Raw genomic sequence first — 20,230 nt, 5'->3', positions numbered from 1 at the left:
GCCAGAAGTTGGGATAAAATTTATAAATAAAGTTTGTATAATATTCTAAAATCAAGAAATAAAATATTCTAAAATTTAGAATATACAGAGTGACACAGAATAACGGGAACTTTTAAAAGCGCCATAAAACATTAGTGGGAAGGGCAAAGATTATTTTATTCAAACTAATGTAAAGTTTAAGACTTGCCATTTGAGAATTATTAATAACATCTATCACTTTCTGACAAATACTTCTTCAAGATGGCTTCCTCCAACACGAATACACTCTTGAAATCTGTGTTGAGATTCCTGAACGATTGCTGCAAAATTTCAGCTGGGATATTGTTAATTTCATTTTAAATAGTTTGTTATGATTTTAACACAGTTATTGGTCAAGTTTGGTGAAAACGTTTGATTTGAGATAGCTCCAAAAACAGAAAATCGCAGGTGGACAGATCATGGTACCAGGAAACGCAGATGTTGCAGCGATCAATGAGGAATCGTCAACACAATATATTTCAAGAGTGTATTCGTTCAGGAGTAATTGTCAAAAAGTGATAGATGTTATTAATAATTCTCAAATGGCAAGTCTTGAACTTTACATTAGTTTGAATAAAATCATTTTTACCCTTCCCACTAATATTTTATGGCGTTTTTAAAAGTTCCCGTTTTTCTGTGTCACTCTGTATAATGAGACTTTGGGATAAAATGGATTTCATATTATATTTGCAGAATTACAATTAGGTATTGGAAAAAAGTTTTGAAAGAAGGATGTGACTAGAAGCATCTAGATTTTTTAGTACAGTTCTGGACACTTCCTTCTCAATACTGATAGAGCATTTTTTTGTGCAGTACTTGACCAATTTCAACGTCAAAGCCGCTGCATTCACTAACTTTTGTTAACTATATGATCATTTTTTTGGATTGTGATTTCTACTGTTTGGATTTGGCTGTTTAGACATTTCTATTTTGGAGAAGAAGACCATCAAACGAAAATGATTGATCAAAGTGTTCCAAAGTTATAATAGAACATACAAACAAACAGACGGACAACGATTTTGACCTTGAGTCAAAAATAAAATTAGCTCACTAACGCTCGTTCAATGAAATATTAAGATTAAAACAACATTTCATCCCTCAAATATTCAAATCCACTCCGTCCAATTTGGACAATCGTGTTCATCATGATTTTGTGAAATATAATTACTATAGATAGGCTACAAATTCATTGAACTTGGAAACAAATTTCACTCAAAGACCGACCATTCACGAGAAATGCTGCCTCTCAGTAAAACCCAGAATTGTGGATTACGTGGTATTGGGAAAAATTAGTAGATTGAAATTAATAGATCCACAATATAATAATAATAATAATGATAAACTCGTATAAAATGAAATAAATTATTCTCAATTTATCGAATTTTATAATTATTTTATTTGAAACTATCATCAAACTTAACTGAATTATTTCACTCTTAGGGCCAGACCTTATTAAGCGTTTTTCAGACGTTTTTAGAGTCAACAGTGCAGGAAGCTCTCCGATTGACTGATTGGGTTGTCGCCAGAAAAACGCTAAATATGGTCTGGCCCTAACTTATTTCATTTTACTTAATATCTGATAATATTCTTTCCGTGTCGATATACTCTTTGCAAGTATTCTTTGAAGAAATTGGTCGGTAGATGCATAACAAAAGTCATGCATTCCAAACTGTAAGTGAGTTCGTCCTCTTTTCCTGCCGTATAATCTGAAGGATTGAAGTCAGTCTCTGGATAGCAATCAGTACAAAATGTAGGTAGAAGCCACAAAACGGATGCTCTTTTTTCTTCGTAAATTCTCATAAATTTTCTAAGCTGTGCGTAACGGATCTGTTGCTCATTAATGTGATACCGCACAACATCTCCAGCTCTGAACAGAACCCCAGCGTTGCTCTGCAGTTCATTCGATGTGAATGGATGAATGTTTCTTTTAGTATTTTTGCAAGGAATCTTCTTCTTGAAAATCCATCTTCGGCCTCTTTCAGTGTCCTGATGAGTGGATGATGTTTGAGGAGGATAGATCCTTGCACTCCTTGTCACTCTTAGGCATTTACGTGTTGTTATCTGAAAATAAAGATACCAATATTAATATTTGTCGAATAAGACCCTGTTTCAAGGACACATATTAAATCTAATTGATAATTGAATCTATAGGTTCTAAAAGGAGGTTGAAACCACACTTCATCTCTAGCTCTGAACAGAACCTCAACAATGCTCTGCAGTTCAGGAGTAGTATGATACATCAGATTAAATAGGTATCCTAGAGTAAGGGCTTAAGAGATATTAACAAACAACCCTACTCATGTAACGGTGGAAACTATGTATTCAAATATATGTTCCTTAAGCAATAGTGAATGTTACGACATTTATAATATCAATTGTTTGATATTGAAGATAGCTTCTCCTTCTATATGTGAGGTATATTATATATATTTGTTCAATGAGTGTATTGATAAAGGCGTGTATCCAAGTAAGCTGAACAATGTCAAGGTATTACCTATTTCCAAGAAAGGAAGCAAAAAGGATTTAAATAACTATACACCAATACATATTGTACCTATTTTTTCTAAGTTATTCGAGTCTCTGCTGCATAATCAACTCTCTGATTTTTTTGAAAGAAACAATTTGTTGACTGAAACTCAGTTTGGCTTGAGACCAGGTAGGGAGGGGAACTAGTCATGCAGTTTCTTCTGTTATCAGCTCTGTTGTGTCTGATTTGAATCAGGGGTCGAGTGTTGGATTCAGGTCATACGATATGACAAAGGGATTCGATACTGTAGAGCACAAACTTCTGTGCAATAAACTTAAACATTATGGTTTAGATACAACCTCAGTTAAAACTATCTTATCATACTTGAGCAATAGAACGCAATTTGTGTATACAAATGGTAGTCTTTCTAAAGGTCTACACATAAGTTATGGAGTACCTCAAGGGTCTTCATTGGGACCTATACTCTTCAATATATACATTAATGATCTTCCTGACTCTATTGCAAGTGAATCTAAGTATGGCTTTTTGGTTGCTGATGATTTTGGCTTGAAGGTTAAAGGTTAGACAAATTCTGAAGTTGAAAATGCTCTATCCAATTACACAACTGATTTAAAAGATTGGTGCTCGGCGAATAACCTTTCATTGAATGAGGAAAAAATTAGTGATATCTATTTCACGTTTAGAAAAAATTATGATTCCAGTAACTGCCCTGTGGCAAGTTTCTTGGTATCTGGATTGACAGACACCTGACATGGAATCATCATATTAACTATGTAATAAGGAACGTCTCAAAAGGTCTTTATCTTATTAAAAGGTTGAGAACATGTGTAGGAGTTGAAATATTGCTCAAGGTTTATTATGATCATGTACAGAGCCTCTTTTGTTACGGTGTTATGATCTGGGGAAATAATCCTGAGGCAATTAAAATTCTCAAGTTGCAAAAAAAGATAATGAGGCTCCTATGCAATGCGAAATACCGAGAAAGCTGCAAACCTTTGTTTAAAAAAATGAGAGTGATGACATTCCCAGCTCTCTATATTTATTTCACAGTTGTATATGTACATCTTAACATTGTAAAATTTGATGTGAATAGGCACCACCATAATTATGCAACAAGAAATGAAAATAGCTTAAGAGTTCATAGGTATCAGCACAGTACATCTCAAAAACTAAATCCCTATATGGCTGTGAAACTTTATAATTATTTTCCTGCCACTATAAGATCTTTATGTAAAAGAGCTTTTAAGTTGAAAGTAAAGGAAGCTTTAATAGAAGAAACCCCATATAAAATAGCCGACTAATTTTCTATAAACTGAAAAATGTATATATAATTAATATTATAAATGATATATAAGTATTTATCTCTTTTCTGTATAGGGCTACTTGTAATAAAAATAGAAAGAAAAATAAAAATCTCAGTACCCTTTTTGAATTATTTAATCTATGATCAATAATTCAAAAGGTTAATCTGTGATTAACTAATTCAAAAAGGGTACTGAGATTTTTATTTTTCTTTCTATTTGATATATAAGTAGTTGATAAGTGATTGGGAAAGATAATTGATATCTAATTTAGAATGTAATGGATGTATTTGAACTTTGTAAAATTGACTATGTGTGCTTGTTGCAGGCTCATGTTTGCCTTGTATTATTTAGTAGAGTTACCAACCATGACGTTGTCTATAATGTGGAAACATTCTGTGACAATAAAGGTATTTATTTATTTCATTTATTTACTCACTGACATACTTTATTACTTGACCATACATTTCTCAATAGTTACTTGGTTTCCCATATTTATTTATTATTTATTGCAATGTGTATTAGAATAACCAAATACCTAATATTGTGGCCAATGATCAGGCTCCCATGGATAGAATAGATCGATCATATTTTGAAACTGAGAAACATAATAAGTGTTAGCAGTGTCACAGACCATTCAAGTTAAGAATAGATAATCCTACAGCCGGTCAAAATTCTTTGTGATGACGTCGTTAACTGGGTACACCTTTAATGAATGTGGCAAGCAGTTGAACATCTTCACTAACTCACTATCAGCACAGAACTACAAACAACTATTAGAAACATCTCTTCTTGTGAATGTGGAGATGTTTTCTTGACATATAGGAAAGATGCTAATTTATAAATAACATAAACTGTGTGAAAGCCCAAATGCTAAAATATGAACTGGCCGTGAGCATCATACTCACTGTATTATGTCATCACAGAAGTGATTATTTTCTGGAATAGGATAAATTTGACATGCGCAGAATGTCCCCAAATCAGAATGCTATATTATAATTTGACAGATGAACACTGCATGTTACAGCATCAACAGGAGAAGAGTATATCGTATATGAAAGGGAACATCAGCGGAGCCAGATAGATCGCTTTACAGAATAGAAAAAACCATGAAATATCAAGATAGTATGTGAATGATGACTTTAACAAACTCAAGTAACCTATAGAAAGAGGTTTCACTGAGGGTGTAATTCCTTGGCGACAACTCAAGTGCTGCCGCAGTTAGAGCACATAGCCTTTAAATTCATTACATTCTATGATTTTTGATGATTTACTTATTGTATCAATCAATAAAGAATAAAGATTCATTGAATTGTTATTTTGCATAAACTTTATGGCGGCAGATAAATAAGAAGTGTTTTACTTTTATGATTAATATCTACTGAATCATCAAATCTAAACAATGTATAGTTTAATTGATCTAGCCGCGGCAGCTCAAGTTGTCGCTAAGGAATTACACCTTCAGCCAACACTTCAGCTTGACCTTGAATGCCGGGATGCTCATTGGTGTTCAAGGTTGTGCTGAGCTGTCTAGGAAGCTTGTTAAACATTTCTAGAGCCGCATTAGGAGAAGAGTCTCTTGTCTTACTCGGGCGAAGTGAAGTCGAGTGGATCATGCAACTACCTCTAATGTTATAGCTGTGAAAGACACTACTCACATTGACAGAATAAAAGCCTTAAACCCTTCTATGTACTCTAATGTTGATTTTAATGCTGTTAATTTATTTTCTTACTAGGCTATAGTCTCGCGTAGGCTATATAGCTTTGCTGCAGTGAGGAGGTATACTAATTTAGAAAAATTTTGTCCAGAAAAAAAATTAATATTATTTATGAGAATAGAGTAATATACAAGAACAAATTTTAGAAGTTTTACTGTAGCTTACTGTAATTTTTTGTTCCCCAGATGTACACTAGGAGGAAGAATAACCTACTATACCAATTAATAGTAATTCAGTATATTCAGTCCATGGCCGGCAGTAGGCAGACAGACTTCGCAAAAGTTTAGAACAATTGAAAACACAAATAACTTGATATGAATGGAGATAGTGTGTTTCCTGTGGCTCTGTAGATGGACTGTCACTCCAAACTATGATACAGTGTCAAACTGTTCAACAAGTCCGCTGGTTTCATCCTCTCTCAATGAGTAGTTGGTAGTTGATCAAGTTTCTCATGTAACAGCCTAAAAACCATTATATACTCCAGCTCACAAACACAAATCGACAGTCTATTGAGAAATGTTGAGTTTGTAAGGGGTAGCATTTATGTGCTTTCAACAGTCTGGAGTAGGGCAGGTCAATGTTGCCTCGTCTCCTGGTATCGTGATGGTGGAGCTGGCCTTTCTCCCGGAAGGCATGAACTCACTCCTTCGGAGGAGAGCTAAACATGTACTGAGAGTAGAACGTCAGTATTTTCAAACGTTTGAAAACCGGCCGGCAGTGCTCCAGGTAATGTGATAACGTGATGACACGGAGAATCCTTTCGCAGTACCCGCATGGCCGTACTATGGAGCCATAGCTTATATGACTATGGAACATCCTATGGTAGTCTGAAATCAAGTAGTTGGCTTTTAGTTTTAGTTTTAGCTTCAGTTTCCGCATCGAAAATGTCACCCTGGCCAGTCGATTGCAAAGCATGCCAATATGACGCTTCCATGATAGAGTGGGGTTCATCACAAAACCCAAGAGTTTGACCTCCGCCTCACCATGAGCCTCTCCTTCTTCCGCCCCACCACACCAGCTGCCTTGAGGAAGATCATTTATGCTCTTTCAAACCCTCAAAAAGTCCAGATGTGTTTGGCATGTCTGTGAGTATGCTTCGAGAGGTTGTTGATGCCATTGCAGTTCCTCTCTCTGCATCTGTCAATGAGTGCTTGAAGTCTGGAAATTTTCCTGATTTCTTGAAAACATCAAGAACTGTCCCAGTCTTCAAGAAGGGTGATCGTGAGAACCTTCGTAGCTTCAGACCAATCTCCATAACTCCTGTCTTTGGCAAGGTGATTGAGGCAGTGATAAAGCCTCAGCTGGAGGCTTTTTTGAGGAGAATGGCCTGTTCTTCAACATGCAGTTTGGTTTCCGAGTTGGGAGATCAACAGTGGGTGCAGTCGACCAAGTGGCTGAGCGGATTGATGCTGCCTTCGAGGATGGTGAGTCTCTTGCTCTGGCTCTGTGTGATCTGAGCGGAGCTTTTGAATAAGAATAAGAATAAGAATATTTATTTGCCATTAAATACAACACTGTACAATAGGCATCGTCATTTTGTATGGAAAAGAACAAAATACAATATATACACATATATAATCTATGCTGCCATTGAGTGTCACTAGGCATGTCAGTACAGTTCATATATTCATTTAAATCATAAAATGCTTTTTCTTTCAGCCACTTACATATAACTGCCTTATATCTTGGTTCCGGTAGTTGACTAATTCTTTGGGGCATCTTATTGAAGATTCGGAACTGCTGGAACTTGTGACTCTTGAAGGTCTTGCTGAGACGGATATGAGGTGTTGTCAGGAAACGAACGCTGTCTTGTTGCGTAGCTGTGAATCTCCTCTTGTCGTATGGTTTCATTTCTCTTTGTCGATAGTTGGTTTCATTTTTTCTCATGTGCATCAGATTACAAAATATGTACATGCATGGCAGTGTCATTATCTGAAGTTCTGGGAAGGCTTACCTGCATGATTCATCATTCCTCAGATCAACGATGCATCTGATTGCCTTTTTCTGCCATACAAAAACCCTCTTCATACCACTGCAGTTCCCCCATAGGCGAAGTCCATAGCTCAAGTGAGAAATGAAATAAACTCAAATAAGCTCAAATGAAATAAACCGTAATAGGCTGATATCAGCACTTCTTTACTGACACAAAGCCTCAGTCTCTTCAGAGCGTATAAGCTGCGGGATAGTTTTCTGCAAAGGAAATCAATTTGATTGGTCCAGCACAGCTTACTGTCTAACATGACTCCTAACAATTCCACAGGGTTCATATAATTCTCATACCGTTCACTAGATGTATTTCTTAATGAGAATATTATATTTTCACATTTTCTCTCATTCAATGCCAAGTGATTAGCTGTGTACCATCGCTTTGAACTCTCTAAAGCATTGTTGAGTTGACTTAAAACAACGTTCTCATTCTTATCAATGCTCAGAACTGTGGTATCGTCAGCATATAATACTGAATAAGATAGGACATTCACACTATAGTCATTGATATAGACAATGAATAAAAACGGGCCCAGTACAGATCCTTGCGGAACGCCTGCTTTTGTGAATCTAGGAGCTGAATAATTATTATCGACTCTGACTATTTGAATTCTATCTTTCAAGTAGCATTTGATTAATTCCATAATATTCAAGTTTCTTGCATAGAATTGAGTGTGACACAGTGTCGAAAGCCTTGCTCAGATCCAGCAGGCCACCACCAATAACTGAACCTCTCTCAAATCCCTCAAGTATAAACTCCACAATTTTCTCCAAAGCCATAGTAGTGGAACATTTGTTTCGAAAGCCAAATTGATTATTATTGAGCAATTTATTAGCAGTGAAATGTTCAGTAAGTGGTATTAATATACAAGTTTCAATCACTTTACTGACAATTGGTCCTATCGCAACAGGTCTAAAATTTTCGGGTAGCTTCTTATCACCCTTTTTGTGAATGGAGTTGACTACTGATTGTTTCAAACAGTCGGGGAAAACTCCAGATTAAAAAATATAATTTATTATGAATACCAATGGAATATCGATTGAATCAATGATGTTCTTCAGTAAGAAATTTGAAATTCCAAAGACATCTTCACTGCGTGATGAGCTCATTTTTATTACAATTTTCTTTATTATATTCGTGTCCACATTAATCCAGGAAAACTTACATGCAGTTTCGTTGTCATTCCTTCGTATACCTGTGTTGGCTCTAAGAAAATCTGAATAGGTAAGTGAGTTTTGACAGCTCTGCTGATGGCCAGTGACATTATCAGGAACGTCTACAAAGATATCGTTAAATTCGTCTGGTGAAATCTTCACATCAGTTAGTGCAGGTGTTGTAGTGTCCTTAATAGAATTTATTATTTTCCATGCAGTTTTGCATTTGTTTTTTGACTCCAAAATCAATTTATTATTTGCGGCAACTTGTGCTAGTGTCAATGCCTTTCTATACTTTTCCTTGTATTCTTTAAAGTTATTTTTCTCCACATCTCCTCCTGTGGCTTTCCATAGACTATACAAAATCATAAGATGTTGTTTCATTGTTGTCAATTCCGTTGTGTATCATTTCTTATTTTTCATTTTTGTAGATCTAGGCTTGATTAAAGGACAGTGTAGATTGAGAAAATACACAATAGCATTTAAAAACATGGAAGTCATTCTATTTACATCATATATTTTTGACCAATCATAATTTAGTAGTGACTCATTTAATTTAGGTTTTCCTGTCTCAGTAGCCGAAATTTTCTTACTGATGGTTTCTTTTGATTCAAACCATTGCGATTTTTAATCAATTCATTCAATGGCATTCCAAATTCAAGCAATAATCCAGCATGATCTGAAATCAAGTCTTGTTTGTAAATGAAACAATTGACTGTGTGGACCATCACATTCTACTAAGAAAACTCAGTTGCTAAGGTCCAAGGGACTCGTCCCTTTCCATCTTGGGCTCATACCTTTCTGGAAGGATTCAGCTTGTCTCCCTCAGTGGTGTAAACTCCCAGACCCTTCCGGTGGCTTTTGGTGTTCCTCAGGGATCGGTGCTGGGGCCTACACTGTTCCTTGTCATGATAAACGACCTCGAAGACAATGGTTCTTCTCTGATGTTTGCGGATGATGCATCACTTCTGTCATCGGGTGCTGAGCTTGAGCGGATTTTGGAGGCGTCTGCAGAGCATCTTCGATCTGCCACTTCCTCGCTAATCGATTCCAGCTGAATGAGGACAAGACCCAAAGGATCATCTGCAGCTTGTCACGAGAACTGCGTGACCCTCAGAATCCAGTAAAGCTGCTGGGTTTTGTCTTGGACTGCAAACTCAGCTGGAACAGTCATTTACAGCAGGTAACCAGCCGACTCTCCCGCATTTGCTTCCTGCTGCTCAGGATGAGGGGCCTGGTGACAGAGAGGTATCTCTTAATGATGTATCACGCTCTCTTCCATTGCCACATCACTTATGGATTGCTCCTGTGGAGTCATTCGGCAGGGGCTGCTGATGTCATGAGGCTGCAAAAGAGAGCTTTAAGAATTATAACAGGCAGCGACCATCTTGCCCACTGTAAGCCCATCTTTTCTCGCCTTGGTGTACTGACTGTCTTCAGCCATTACATCCTCCTGTGCTTGTTGTATGTCAAGAAGATACAGCATACTCTAGCTGCCCGTAGTGACATCCACCGCCACAGCACCAGGCGCAGTGAGCTATTGGATATCCCCCAGGAGACGCCACCACCGATCACAGACCAGTTACAGGATTTCAGCCCTGAAATTCTACAACAAGCTGCCTAATAGTGTGAAGCAATTGGATAAAGCCGCCTTCAGGAGAGCCGTCCGGAAGCTACTGTGTGCTAAGGCATAGGCCTATTACAGTGTAAAACGAATTTATGGGTGATAATTTGAATTTTTATTGAGAGCGTGAGCACTGGATCACTGCCATCTGAACTTTTACAGTTTTTTTCATGTGTTTTGATTTTTTGACGCCATCGATCCCACAATTGTGGGTAATGGATGAAGCTGAAGGTATTAAAGCCTGCAGACCACGCCTAAAGGTGCATATCATGCATTTTCCCTCATACAAACACAGTTTTAAATAATCCTCACAGTCTTTCTACTAGGTAAGCTGTAATGAACATTGTACCACATTCTTCCTCATTCTACAGAGGAGCAGGTGTAAGTGTCGTTAATGTATCATACCGTATAGCATCGATCTATACGTTATCGTTGTGACAAGATAGGCAAGCCGTTGGGTAAAGTTGAAAAATATTTGTATAATATTTGTCCAATATCAAAATAGTGACAAAAGAGTAATAGAATGTATAGAAAATTCAAATTCGTCTCCACGAAACTAACATGCTACTGTACCTGACTTGTTGCTTCCTCGTCACTTGATGCATTCTCTGCAATAATATCATCAAAGCAATTGCTGCATACCCATGTTCCAAGCTCTTCAACTTTTTTCCAATTATTACTTTCAGTAGCTGAACAATTACTGCATACCTGTTTATAGTAAGAGGACATGGGACTATTATAAAAACATACAAAATACGAAAGATAATAAAGATTATCTTGTACACCAATTTAAGATGAATACGGCATTAAAACTTGTAATAATAGGCCGACAAATTTAATAAACAAACACCGTTGATCATGAGCATAACCTCATTTGTTCGATCAGCTGACTTTCATTGTCTAACATACTGAGTAACGACCGGCACCGGTCACAGTTATTACAGATTTATTCGAAAGTATTCTGTGTTCCCGGTAACAATCAGCTGATTGTGTCTGAGTATCGACATAGAGAAACAATAGCATATACAGTATATAGTATATATACAGTACGGAAGCTTGGCTATACACTGACGCCAAAATCCGCCATCTTGTTAGGAAGCGCCGCATTGTAATAGTATTGATGGTAGGTTCGGATCACTTTAATGATCCGGATCAATTGATCTCGTTCACTGTCACGAGCCAATCAGAAGACCAGGATTGGAGCTTCCCAAGGTCACGTGACGTGTTTAGTATTGTGGTCATGTAAAAAGCATTGGTTAGATAGGCGTTTGATTACAAGTTTCCATTCTGTATCTATTCTGTGCCCATGGTATAGGGCGTTTATGTCGCAACTTTTACTGTTATCTCAAGCTGATAGTCTACGTAGTTCTTTCCCGTGAAGCTTTATGACGCTGGTAGTCTTTCATATTATGCCGTTCATACACTCTTACCCGGTCAAAACTCAACTCGCGCATCATAAAATTATTAGATAACTAAAGTCTGTAAGATATTTAAGATATTATTACATTTAACATGAAGAGAAGAAACCCATTCCTCCTTCTACAGTTTTTATCCTATAGTGAGGTTAACGTTATAATGATAGTATTTGATTAACATTGGTGTTGCTATCCTTGTCTATCATTCGACAAAGCAGGTAGCACTATCCTTTTCTGGCTCCGCAACGATGCCAAATCTGTTTTTGACAATGTAGAGATATAATAAATTGGGGCAGAGAATCATCAACACTGTTCTTTCATCTTTATCCACTGTCATTATAACGTGGACCTCACTATCGAGACAGATGGAGTGGGCGCGACGCATTACCTCTCTGTCTCTCATACAGACACATAAGAAGTATTTCAGTCAAATGGTCGTTTTTCAGGAAACAGCCCCGAAAGAATTTTTCTCGACGGTTTAATATGTATTTTGGGGTGCTGAATTCGAATCTGAAATTTGCTGACACGCCAGAGGGCAGCTTCACCCCCAAAACCCCCTAAAATTTCGGACTTTTTTAATTTTTTCCATTTAATTTCGGAAACTTCGAGTTTTTGGAGAAAAATCATTCACTACAAAATTTAAGTACCTAAATAAAATTTCCAATAAATTGAGTGCTTGCACAGGATTCTACCATTTTTGGTTCCAGAGCTACGAATTTTCAAAAAAGGGGTATTTTTAAGGGGTTTTTAAAATTATGCAAACCTACCACTTTTACCCTATACAACTTTAATATTTTTCTAGTATAGATTGTCACAAAGTGAATTTTTGTGACGGATGGAGAGCCGTCGTCTAGTGTAAAATTAGCGAATTTATTCTATTTTAGAATAAGAATAGGGTTGACTGCCAGATATATTTTGTTGGACTTGTAGTTGTGTATGCATTATCACCATCGTCGCCCATCCCTATGAATCAGCAGCAGCCGTATCATCAAAACGATAAGCGGCTACCGAGTCGGGTTGGGTATCATTCTTCTTGTAATTTCTGGAATAGAAATATTGTTTACCGGCCTGAATTAGTGTAGCAATTAGTATCATTGTCATCATTAGCTGCACCCTTAACATCAGGAGCAGCTGAGTCAAACCCTGTCACATGACCAGTGGCGTGATCGTCTTTTCAGACTCTCATTGGTTGGCAATCTTTTTTCCCCCGGCCTCCTAATTTTTCAGCGACCGGGTGCTGCTTCAAGAAGACCTGGGAGAGAAGCAGTTGTTCGGTGAACGGGTTCGTGTACGGCTGCGTTCCGTGCGGCGCTCCCAATAGTGGTGTACTAGAGGGTTAATATTCTATTCTGTATTTTAGTGAATGGAATATTGTATGTCGAATTGCCGACTGTATTTGAAGGTGGATTTTCTTTCTTGTCGGTTATTTTTCCTAAATTTGTATCACTGGGGGTGAACGAGTTATCTTTGGTTTTGGAACCTGTAAGGGATCTCAAGTTTGTGCTACAAATAGTTAAGTGGGAAATTTAGCTAGGCTCTTATAGCGGGTTATTTTTGAGTACTTAATTTATAAGTCTCGACTCTGTCGCTTCACGACGTTTTTAATTAACTTATAATACGGGAAGTGGGAATCGGTTTGCTATTCTCCGTATCAGTATCCACGTCGATTCAGATAATTGTATGTCAGGACTGGTAGTCCGTATATTTTTCCTTCTCTGTAGTAAGGTGGCCTTTAGTTCAAAGAGTAATTTTTCTCCATTGAATTTTTATTCTTGTAGGGAAATCCCTGTCCTTTTTGAGAATAGTTTTACTCAATTAATTTTTATTCTTGTGGGTAAATCCCTGTTCCTTTTGAGAAAAGTTTTCTCGATTAATTTTATCCTTCTAGTAAGATTATTATCATTTATGGTAAATTTTCCTTGCTTAGTTTTCATACTATAGAGTGGCCTTGTATTTTAAATTCGCTTAGCAGTTTCTGACTTGCTGTAATTCCAAGTAGGAAAAGTCCAATCCTTTTCCTAGAGAACTCAGGTGCAGCTTGAGTTCGTCCTTGTCGAAGTTTCTAGACTGCGACGTCCATTCTCTTTCTTTCTCTTCACTTTCCCTATTCTAAAATCCTTCTAGCTCTCAGGTACAGCTTGAGGACTTCCTCGCCGAAGTTTCTAGACTGCGGCATCCTTTCTCTTTCTTTCTCTTAATTCTTCCTGTGTTAAAATCCTTCCTGATCTCAGTTCCAGATTCGAGATCGTCCTAGTCGCGGGTTTTCAGACCTGCGAATCCTTTCTAAAATTCTTAGAAACCTGTCTTCTTTGATAGCAAATATTATTTGCTGGTTTTCCCTGTGGAAAATTCACGAATTTTCCCGTGATCTCAGTTGCAAATTAGAGATTGAACTTGTGGTAGTCCTTAGACTGGCAATTACTTGGAAAAGTCTATTGGAATCTTTTCCTGAATTAGGAGTCTCTGACTCGATATTTTCCTTGTGGAAAATCCTGGAAAAATCCTTTCCTACCCTGACAACCACAGACTGTTGTCTTCCCGATTATTCTACAGACTGTGTCTGTGAAAAATCTTTTCTATCCTCTCATAATAGTCGACATACTGACTATTAATTTAAAAGCGTTTCAGACGATTGAGAGCGAATTCAGAATTGCTGAAAATCCTTTCGCAGCTGCAGGCTCGCGATTCAGAAATCCGACACCCGAAACCTTATCCTCTAAACTTTAATTACCACATAATTGAGATTGATATACTGTATTTAGCTAGCAGGTCCAGCTGCTGAGAGCTAGAGCGCAATTCTCAGATTGTGGATGATTGAGCAGATATTTATTTGCTGTAGAGAATAATAATCTTATTATTGATTCTCTGTTCCCTATACCCTATACCGTATACCTCATACCCTGCACCCTATTCTCTATAGCTTACACCCTATACCGTGCCCTATTTAACCACATCTCAAATACTACTAATAACGCCAAAATCCGCCATCTTGTTAGGAAGCGCCGCATTGTAATAGTATTGATGGTAGGTTCGGATCACTTTAAAGATCCGGATCAATTAATCTCGTTCACTGCCACGAGCCAATCAGAAGACCAGGATTGGAACTTCCCAAGGTCACGTGACGTGTTTAGTATTGGGGTCATGTAAAAAGCATTGGTTAGATAGGCGTTTGATTAAAAGTTTCCATTCTGTATCTATTCTGTTACAATAGCATAAGTAGATATCCCATGGTATAGGGCGTAAGATATATAAGTCTGTAAGATATTATTACATTTAACATGAAGAGAAGAAACCCATTCCTCCTTCTACAGTTTTTAGCCTATAGTGAGGTTAACGTTATAATGATAGTATTTGATTAACATTGGTGTTGCTATCCTTGTCTATCATTCGACAAAGCAGGTAGCACTATCCTTTTCTGGCTCCGCAACGATGCAAAATCTGTTTTGACAAAGTAGAGATATAATAAATTGAGGTAGAGAATCACCAACACTGTTCTTTCATCTTTATCCACTGTCATTATAACGTGGACCTCACTATCGAGACAGATGAAGTGGGCGCGATGCATTACCCGTCTGTCTCTCATACAGACACATATTCCAGTCAAATGGTCGTTTTTCAGGAAACAGCCCCGAAAGAATTTTTCTCGACGGTTTAATATGTATTTTGGGGTGCAGAATTCGAATCTGAAATTTGCTGACTCGCCAGAGGGCAGCTTCACCCCTAAAACCCCCTAAAATTTCGGACTTTTTTAATTTTTTCCATTTAATTTCGGAAACTTCGAGTTTTTGGAGTAAATCATTCACTACAAAATTTAAGTACCTAATAAAATTTCAAATAAATTGAGTGGTTGCACAGGATTCTACCATTTTTGGTTCCAGAGCTACGAATTTTCAAAAAGGGGTATTTTAAGGGGTTTTCAAAATTATGCAAACCTATCACTTTTACCCTAAAACAACTTTAATATTTTTCTAGTAAGATAGAAACCCACACATCACGTGAAAGAACAATTAATTCTGAACAGGATTCCTTAGGAATTTTCGAATTTAGTAGTGGTGGGAGGGGGAATACACCCAAAAATAGAAAATCATGACCTACAGCCAAAATAAAAATTTTTCATTATAATACCTTTTCAAGGCCTTCCTAACAAAAAAAAATACATTTTTTGGCTGAAATTATCTCACGAGGGTTATTTTCTATGAGAATCAACTGTTAGAAGCATTTTAGTATTTCCTAGTGGGGGGGTATGTCATACGGATACGTGAAGGATCAAAACTTTAAACACTTTTATATGAAGTGTTTCACAAGATATGCAACTTTGAAGGATCTAAACTTTAAACACTTTTATATGAAGTGTTTCACAAGATATGCAACTTTGAATATGTGTGACTATGAAAATGATTAACATGTCGCAAATTTCTTGCATATACAAAGTTTCTTATCTTGTGAAACACCCATGGTATAGGGCGTTTATGTCGCAACTTTTACTGTTATCTCAAGCTGATAGTCTACGTAGTTCTTTCCCGTGAAGCTTTATGACGCTGGTAGTCTTTCATATTATGCCGTTCATACACTCTTACCCGGTCAAAACAGTAAAAATCGACAATAATCGGCTTGAGATAACAGTAAAAGTTGCGACATAAACGCCCTATAAAATATGGGATATCTACTTACGCTATTGTTTCTCTATGGTATCGATCACCTGATTGCGTGCTGGCAAAATTCAACTCGCGCATCATAAAATTATTAGATAACTAAAGTCTGTAAGATATTTAAGATATTATTACATTTAACATGAAGAGAAGAAACCCATTCCTCCTTCTACAGTTTTTAGCCTATAGTGAGGTTAACGTTATAATGATAGTATTTTATTTGATTAACATTGGTGTTGCTATCCTTGTCTATCATTCGACAAAGCAGGTAGCACTATCCTTTTCTGGCTCCGCAACGATGCCAAATCTGTTTTTGACAATGTAGAGATATAATAAATTGGGGCAGAGAATCATCAACACTGTTCTTTCATCTTTATCCACTGTCATTATAACGTGGACCTCACTATCGAGACAGATGGAGTGGGCGCGACGCATTACCTCTCTGTCTCTCATACAGACACATAAGAAGTATTCCAGTCAAATAGTCGTTTTTCAGGAAACAGCCCCAAAAGAATTTTTCTCGATGGTTTAATATGTATTTTGAGGTGCTGAATTCGAATCTGAAATTTGCTGACACGCCAGAGGGCAGCTTCACCCCCAAAACCCCCTAAAATTTCGGACTTTTTTAATTTTTTCCATTTAATTTCGGAAACTTCTAGTTTTTGGAGAAAAATCATTCACTACAAAATTTAAGTACCTAAATAAAATTTCCAATAAATTGAGTGGTTGCACAGGATTCTACCATTTTTGGTTCCAAAGCTACAAATTTTCAAAAAATGGGTATTTTTAAGGGGTTTTCAAAATTATGCAAACCTACCACTTTTACCCTATACAACTTTAATATTTTTCTAGTATAGATAGAAACCCACACATCACGTGAAAGAACAATTAATTCTGAACAGGATTCCTTGGGAATTTTCGAATTTAATAGTGGTGGGAGTGGGAATACACCCAAAAAAAGAAAATCATGTCCTACAGCCAAAATACAAATTTTTCATTATAATACCTTTTCAAGGCCTTCCTAACAAAAAAAATACATTTTTTGGCTGAAATCATCTCACGAGGGTTATTTTCTATGAGAATCAACTGTTAGAAGCATTTTAGTATTTCAGTATTTCCTAGTGGGGGGTATGTCATACGGATACGTGAAGGATCAAAACTTTAAACACTTTTATATGAAGTGTTTCACAAGATATGCAACTTTGAATGTGTGTGACTATGAAAATGATTAACATGTCGCAAATTTCTTGCATATACAAAGTTTCTTATCTTGTGAAACACCCATATTATGTATGAGAACCCTTCAATAAATTGGAGACTGTGTTAGATACTAGTAGTTCTGTAAACAGTAGACCTCACGCATTATTGAAACTATAGACCTTATGGAAATACAGCAATAGACTGGCTTCTCCACACATCTGTGTAATCACTTGTCAGCTGATTTATGATGAATAATTCTATAGTCTGATTTTTACTCTAATATTGACGTATGAAGGAGGCTCCTTTTTCCTTTTATATTATCATTGGAATGCAAAATTTCCAAAAAATTTGTAGGCTATATACGTCGACACGCAATTAAAAAATCTGGTGTGGTACACTCACACAACTTTCCTTGCTCATTGAACTGTAAGCCCCATTCGAGAATAATTCAGGGGGAAAACAAAATTTCAATCAGCCGCCATTTTGGATACAAGTATCATAGAACATTTTTGTCGATGCCATCTTTTTTGTTTCAAATGGGCTTTTAAAATGATTAGATCACAATGGGTGTTTACATTTAAAATATTCGAGTGACCCCTGCCGTGCTACCAATTTCTCCTAAATAGGTTGGATAGCATTTCACACCTATTAACCTACAGGAAGTTATCGGCTCCAAAATGGTAGATTCTTGATAAACTATGAATGGATCTATCGCTAATGAATGAGAAATCCAGTTTTCAGAGCAAACCAACTTATAATCTTCAGAAGAATTTTGGCAATATACAACACAAATCCACAAAAATAATACCTTACACACTTAAGCATCTAACATAATTACAGGCTAAATACTTATCCATTTATATAGTTGAAAAACAATGGCTATAGGCTTGTAAACACACAAAACAATTTTAGACAAAATAGAACACTATAAAACTGTTCAAAACTCAATTTAAAACATTAAAGATTCACTTAAACAGAAAAATATTCAGAGAACACAAAACCAGAACACATAGCCAGCCACCATTTTTTAGAGAGAGCCTAACAACTACAAAGCAAAGCCCCACCTCAAAATCAGTGTCGACATCATGAACACGTCACCGATATTAAATTCCAAAAAAATTATAAATTACAAGTTTAGAATTTACATTTTACATTTGTTCTCAATAAAACTTTATTTCGAAACTTTTATTTTAAATTTATATATATCCTCTATATTTATAATGATCTATTATCTGTTAATTCTGTTACTCAGTTTCGGTGATACCATGGAATGTACAACACAATTATTTACGATAAATTCTCAGTTAAAAAGTTGTCTGCATATCGATTACTCTGATATTTACTATCAAGTTTTATAGATCTTGAATTGAAGATTCAATTTTAATCGAGAAAAAATGTAATATTACACCCCTTATGAGGGGTTGAAATTTAGTTGTATGTCATAAGGTACATATGGTATTGGTATTTGACCAATATTCATCCTGAAAGTTACAGTATCATATCTACAACAGTCTCCAATTTATTGAAGGGTTCCCATACATATGACTCAGTGTTAATTTAGTTGGATAAGTTTTGTTCTGAAGCTGGTTAAATAAATCTAAACTAGAGTAAAGTAAACTAAATTGGAAAGAAATTTATGTTTTAGCTCAGGCCGACCAGTATCTACTGGATTTTTTTATTCTGAATACAATCACAAATCTCAGTATTAATATTGGATAAGAGAATTTTTAGTCATATTATAATTACTTTGGAATTTTTTCAAGATTAAGTTCTCCAGGCCTATCTCCATGGTTACTATCTTCTTAAAGGTGATTGTGACAGAGATGAAGATGCAGATGACCAGACCAACTTTTTTGAGGGAAATAGCTTACTGTCATCATCACAACATGTATTTAGAAACTCACCATCCACAACAAGTGCCTGGTATTGATTTAATATATTTTTTCTGTTTTCTGGTATTCTATATTTGTTTTAATTGACTGCTAACCTTACAGTTTGAAATACTTAATAATGTGATGTAATTCTATGACCTGTGATAAATTGTTAAAATTGTGATTGTTGTATATTTTTTGATGATGTCTTGCATTATTGTTTTTAATGTTCTGAAAATAAACGAATCTTGAATCTTGAACATCCAGAGAACTTTAGAGGATGGCAAATCACATGCCCTCACATTGTGTGACCTCAGCATCCAGTACCTCCAATTGCATACCCCACAACATATTGATTAGAAAACTGGAGAGATATGGTCTAGGTGGCATGGTCCTTAGGACAGTTACATTATGTGGAGATTAGAAAACAGGTGGTCCTGCTGAGAGATGCTAGTTCAAGACTGAAAGGGGTTGAGCATGGAATACCACAGCTGGAGCTGTTGGGATTCTGAATGGTTGAGAGATTCAGCTGGAAACATAATCTGAACCATGTATGCAGGAAATGGTCCCAAGTGTTGTGCCTCCTCCAAAAGCTGAGATATAATTATGATGGATTGGAGCAGTATTGTCAAGGCCCATCATTTGCTATTTCACAGCCATATCATCTATGGCCTGCTCCAGCTGTCCACAATGTACTGCTACTGCAGTAGAAGGCTCTGAGCATAGTGACATTTCCCAGCTTCAGGGATCACTGCAGGCCACTATTCAGGGATCTCTGGATACACATGGTGCGCAGTCAATATGT

The 20,230-nt window shown here is 36.5% G+C and overlaps 1 protein-coding gene across 1 annotated transcript; it reads right to left on the bottom strand.

The window, feature by feature from the left end:
- Positions 1–1,321: 1,321 nt before the first annotated feature.
- On the bottom strand, positions 1,322–11,318 carry LOC111046020 (GATA zinc finger domain-containing protein 1). The gene is made up of 2 exons (XM_022331505.2): positions 10,864–11,318; positions 1,322–2,079 (listed from the first exon to the last, which is right to left on the bottom strand). Exons 1-2 carry the CDS (start codon positions 11,017–11,019, stop codon positions 1,588–1,590), a joined length of 648 nt encoding a protein of 215 aa, XP_022187197.2. The 5' UTR covers positions 11,020–11,318; the 3' UTR covers positions 1,322–1,587.
- Positions 11,319–20,230: the final 8,912 nt, after the last annotated feature.

Source organism: Nilaparvata lugens, chromosome 1 (genome assembly GCF_014356525.2).
Source record: "Nilaparvata lugens isolate BPH chromosome 1, ASM1435652v1, whole genome shotgun sequence".
NCBI lineage: Eukaryota > Metazoa > Arthropoda > Insecta > Hemiptera > Delphacidae > Nilaparvata > Nilaparvata lugens.
Note: the sequence above shows the minus strand (reverse complement) of the source record. Positions and strands in the feature narration are given on the sequence as shown.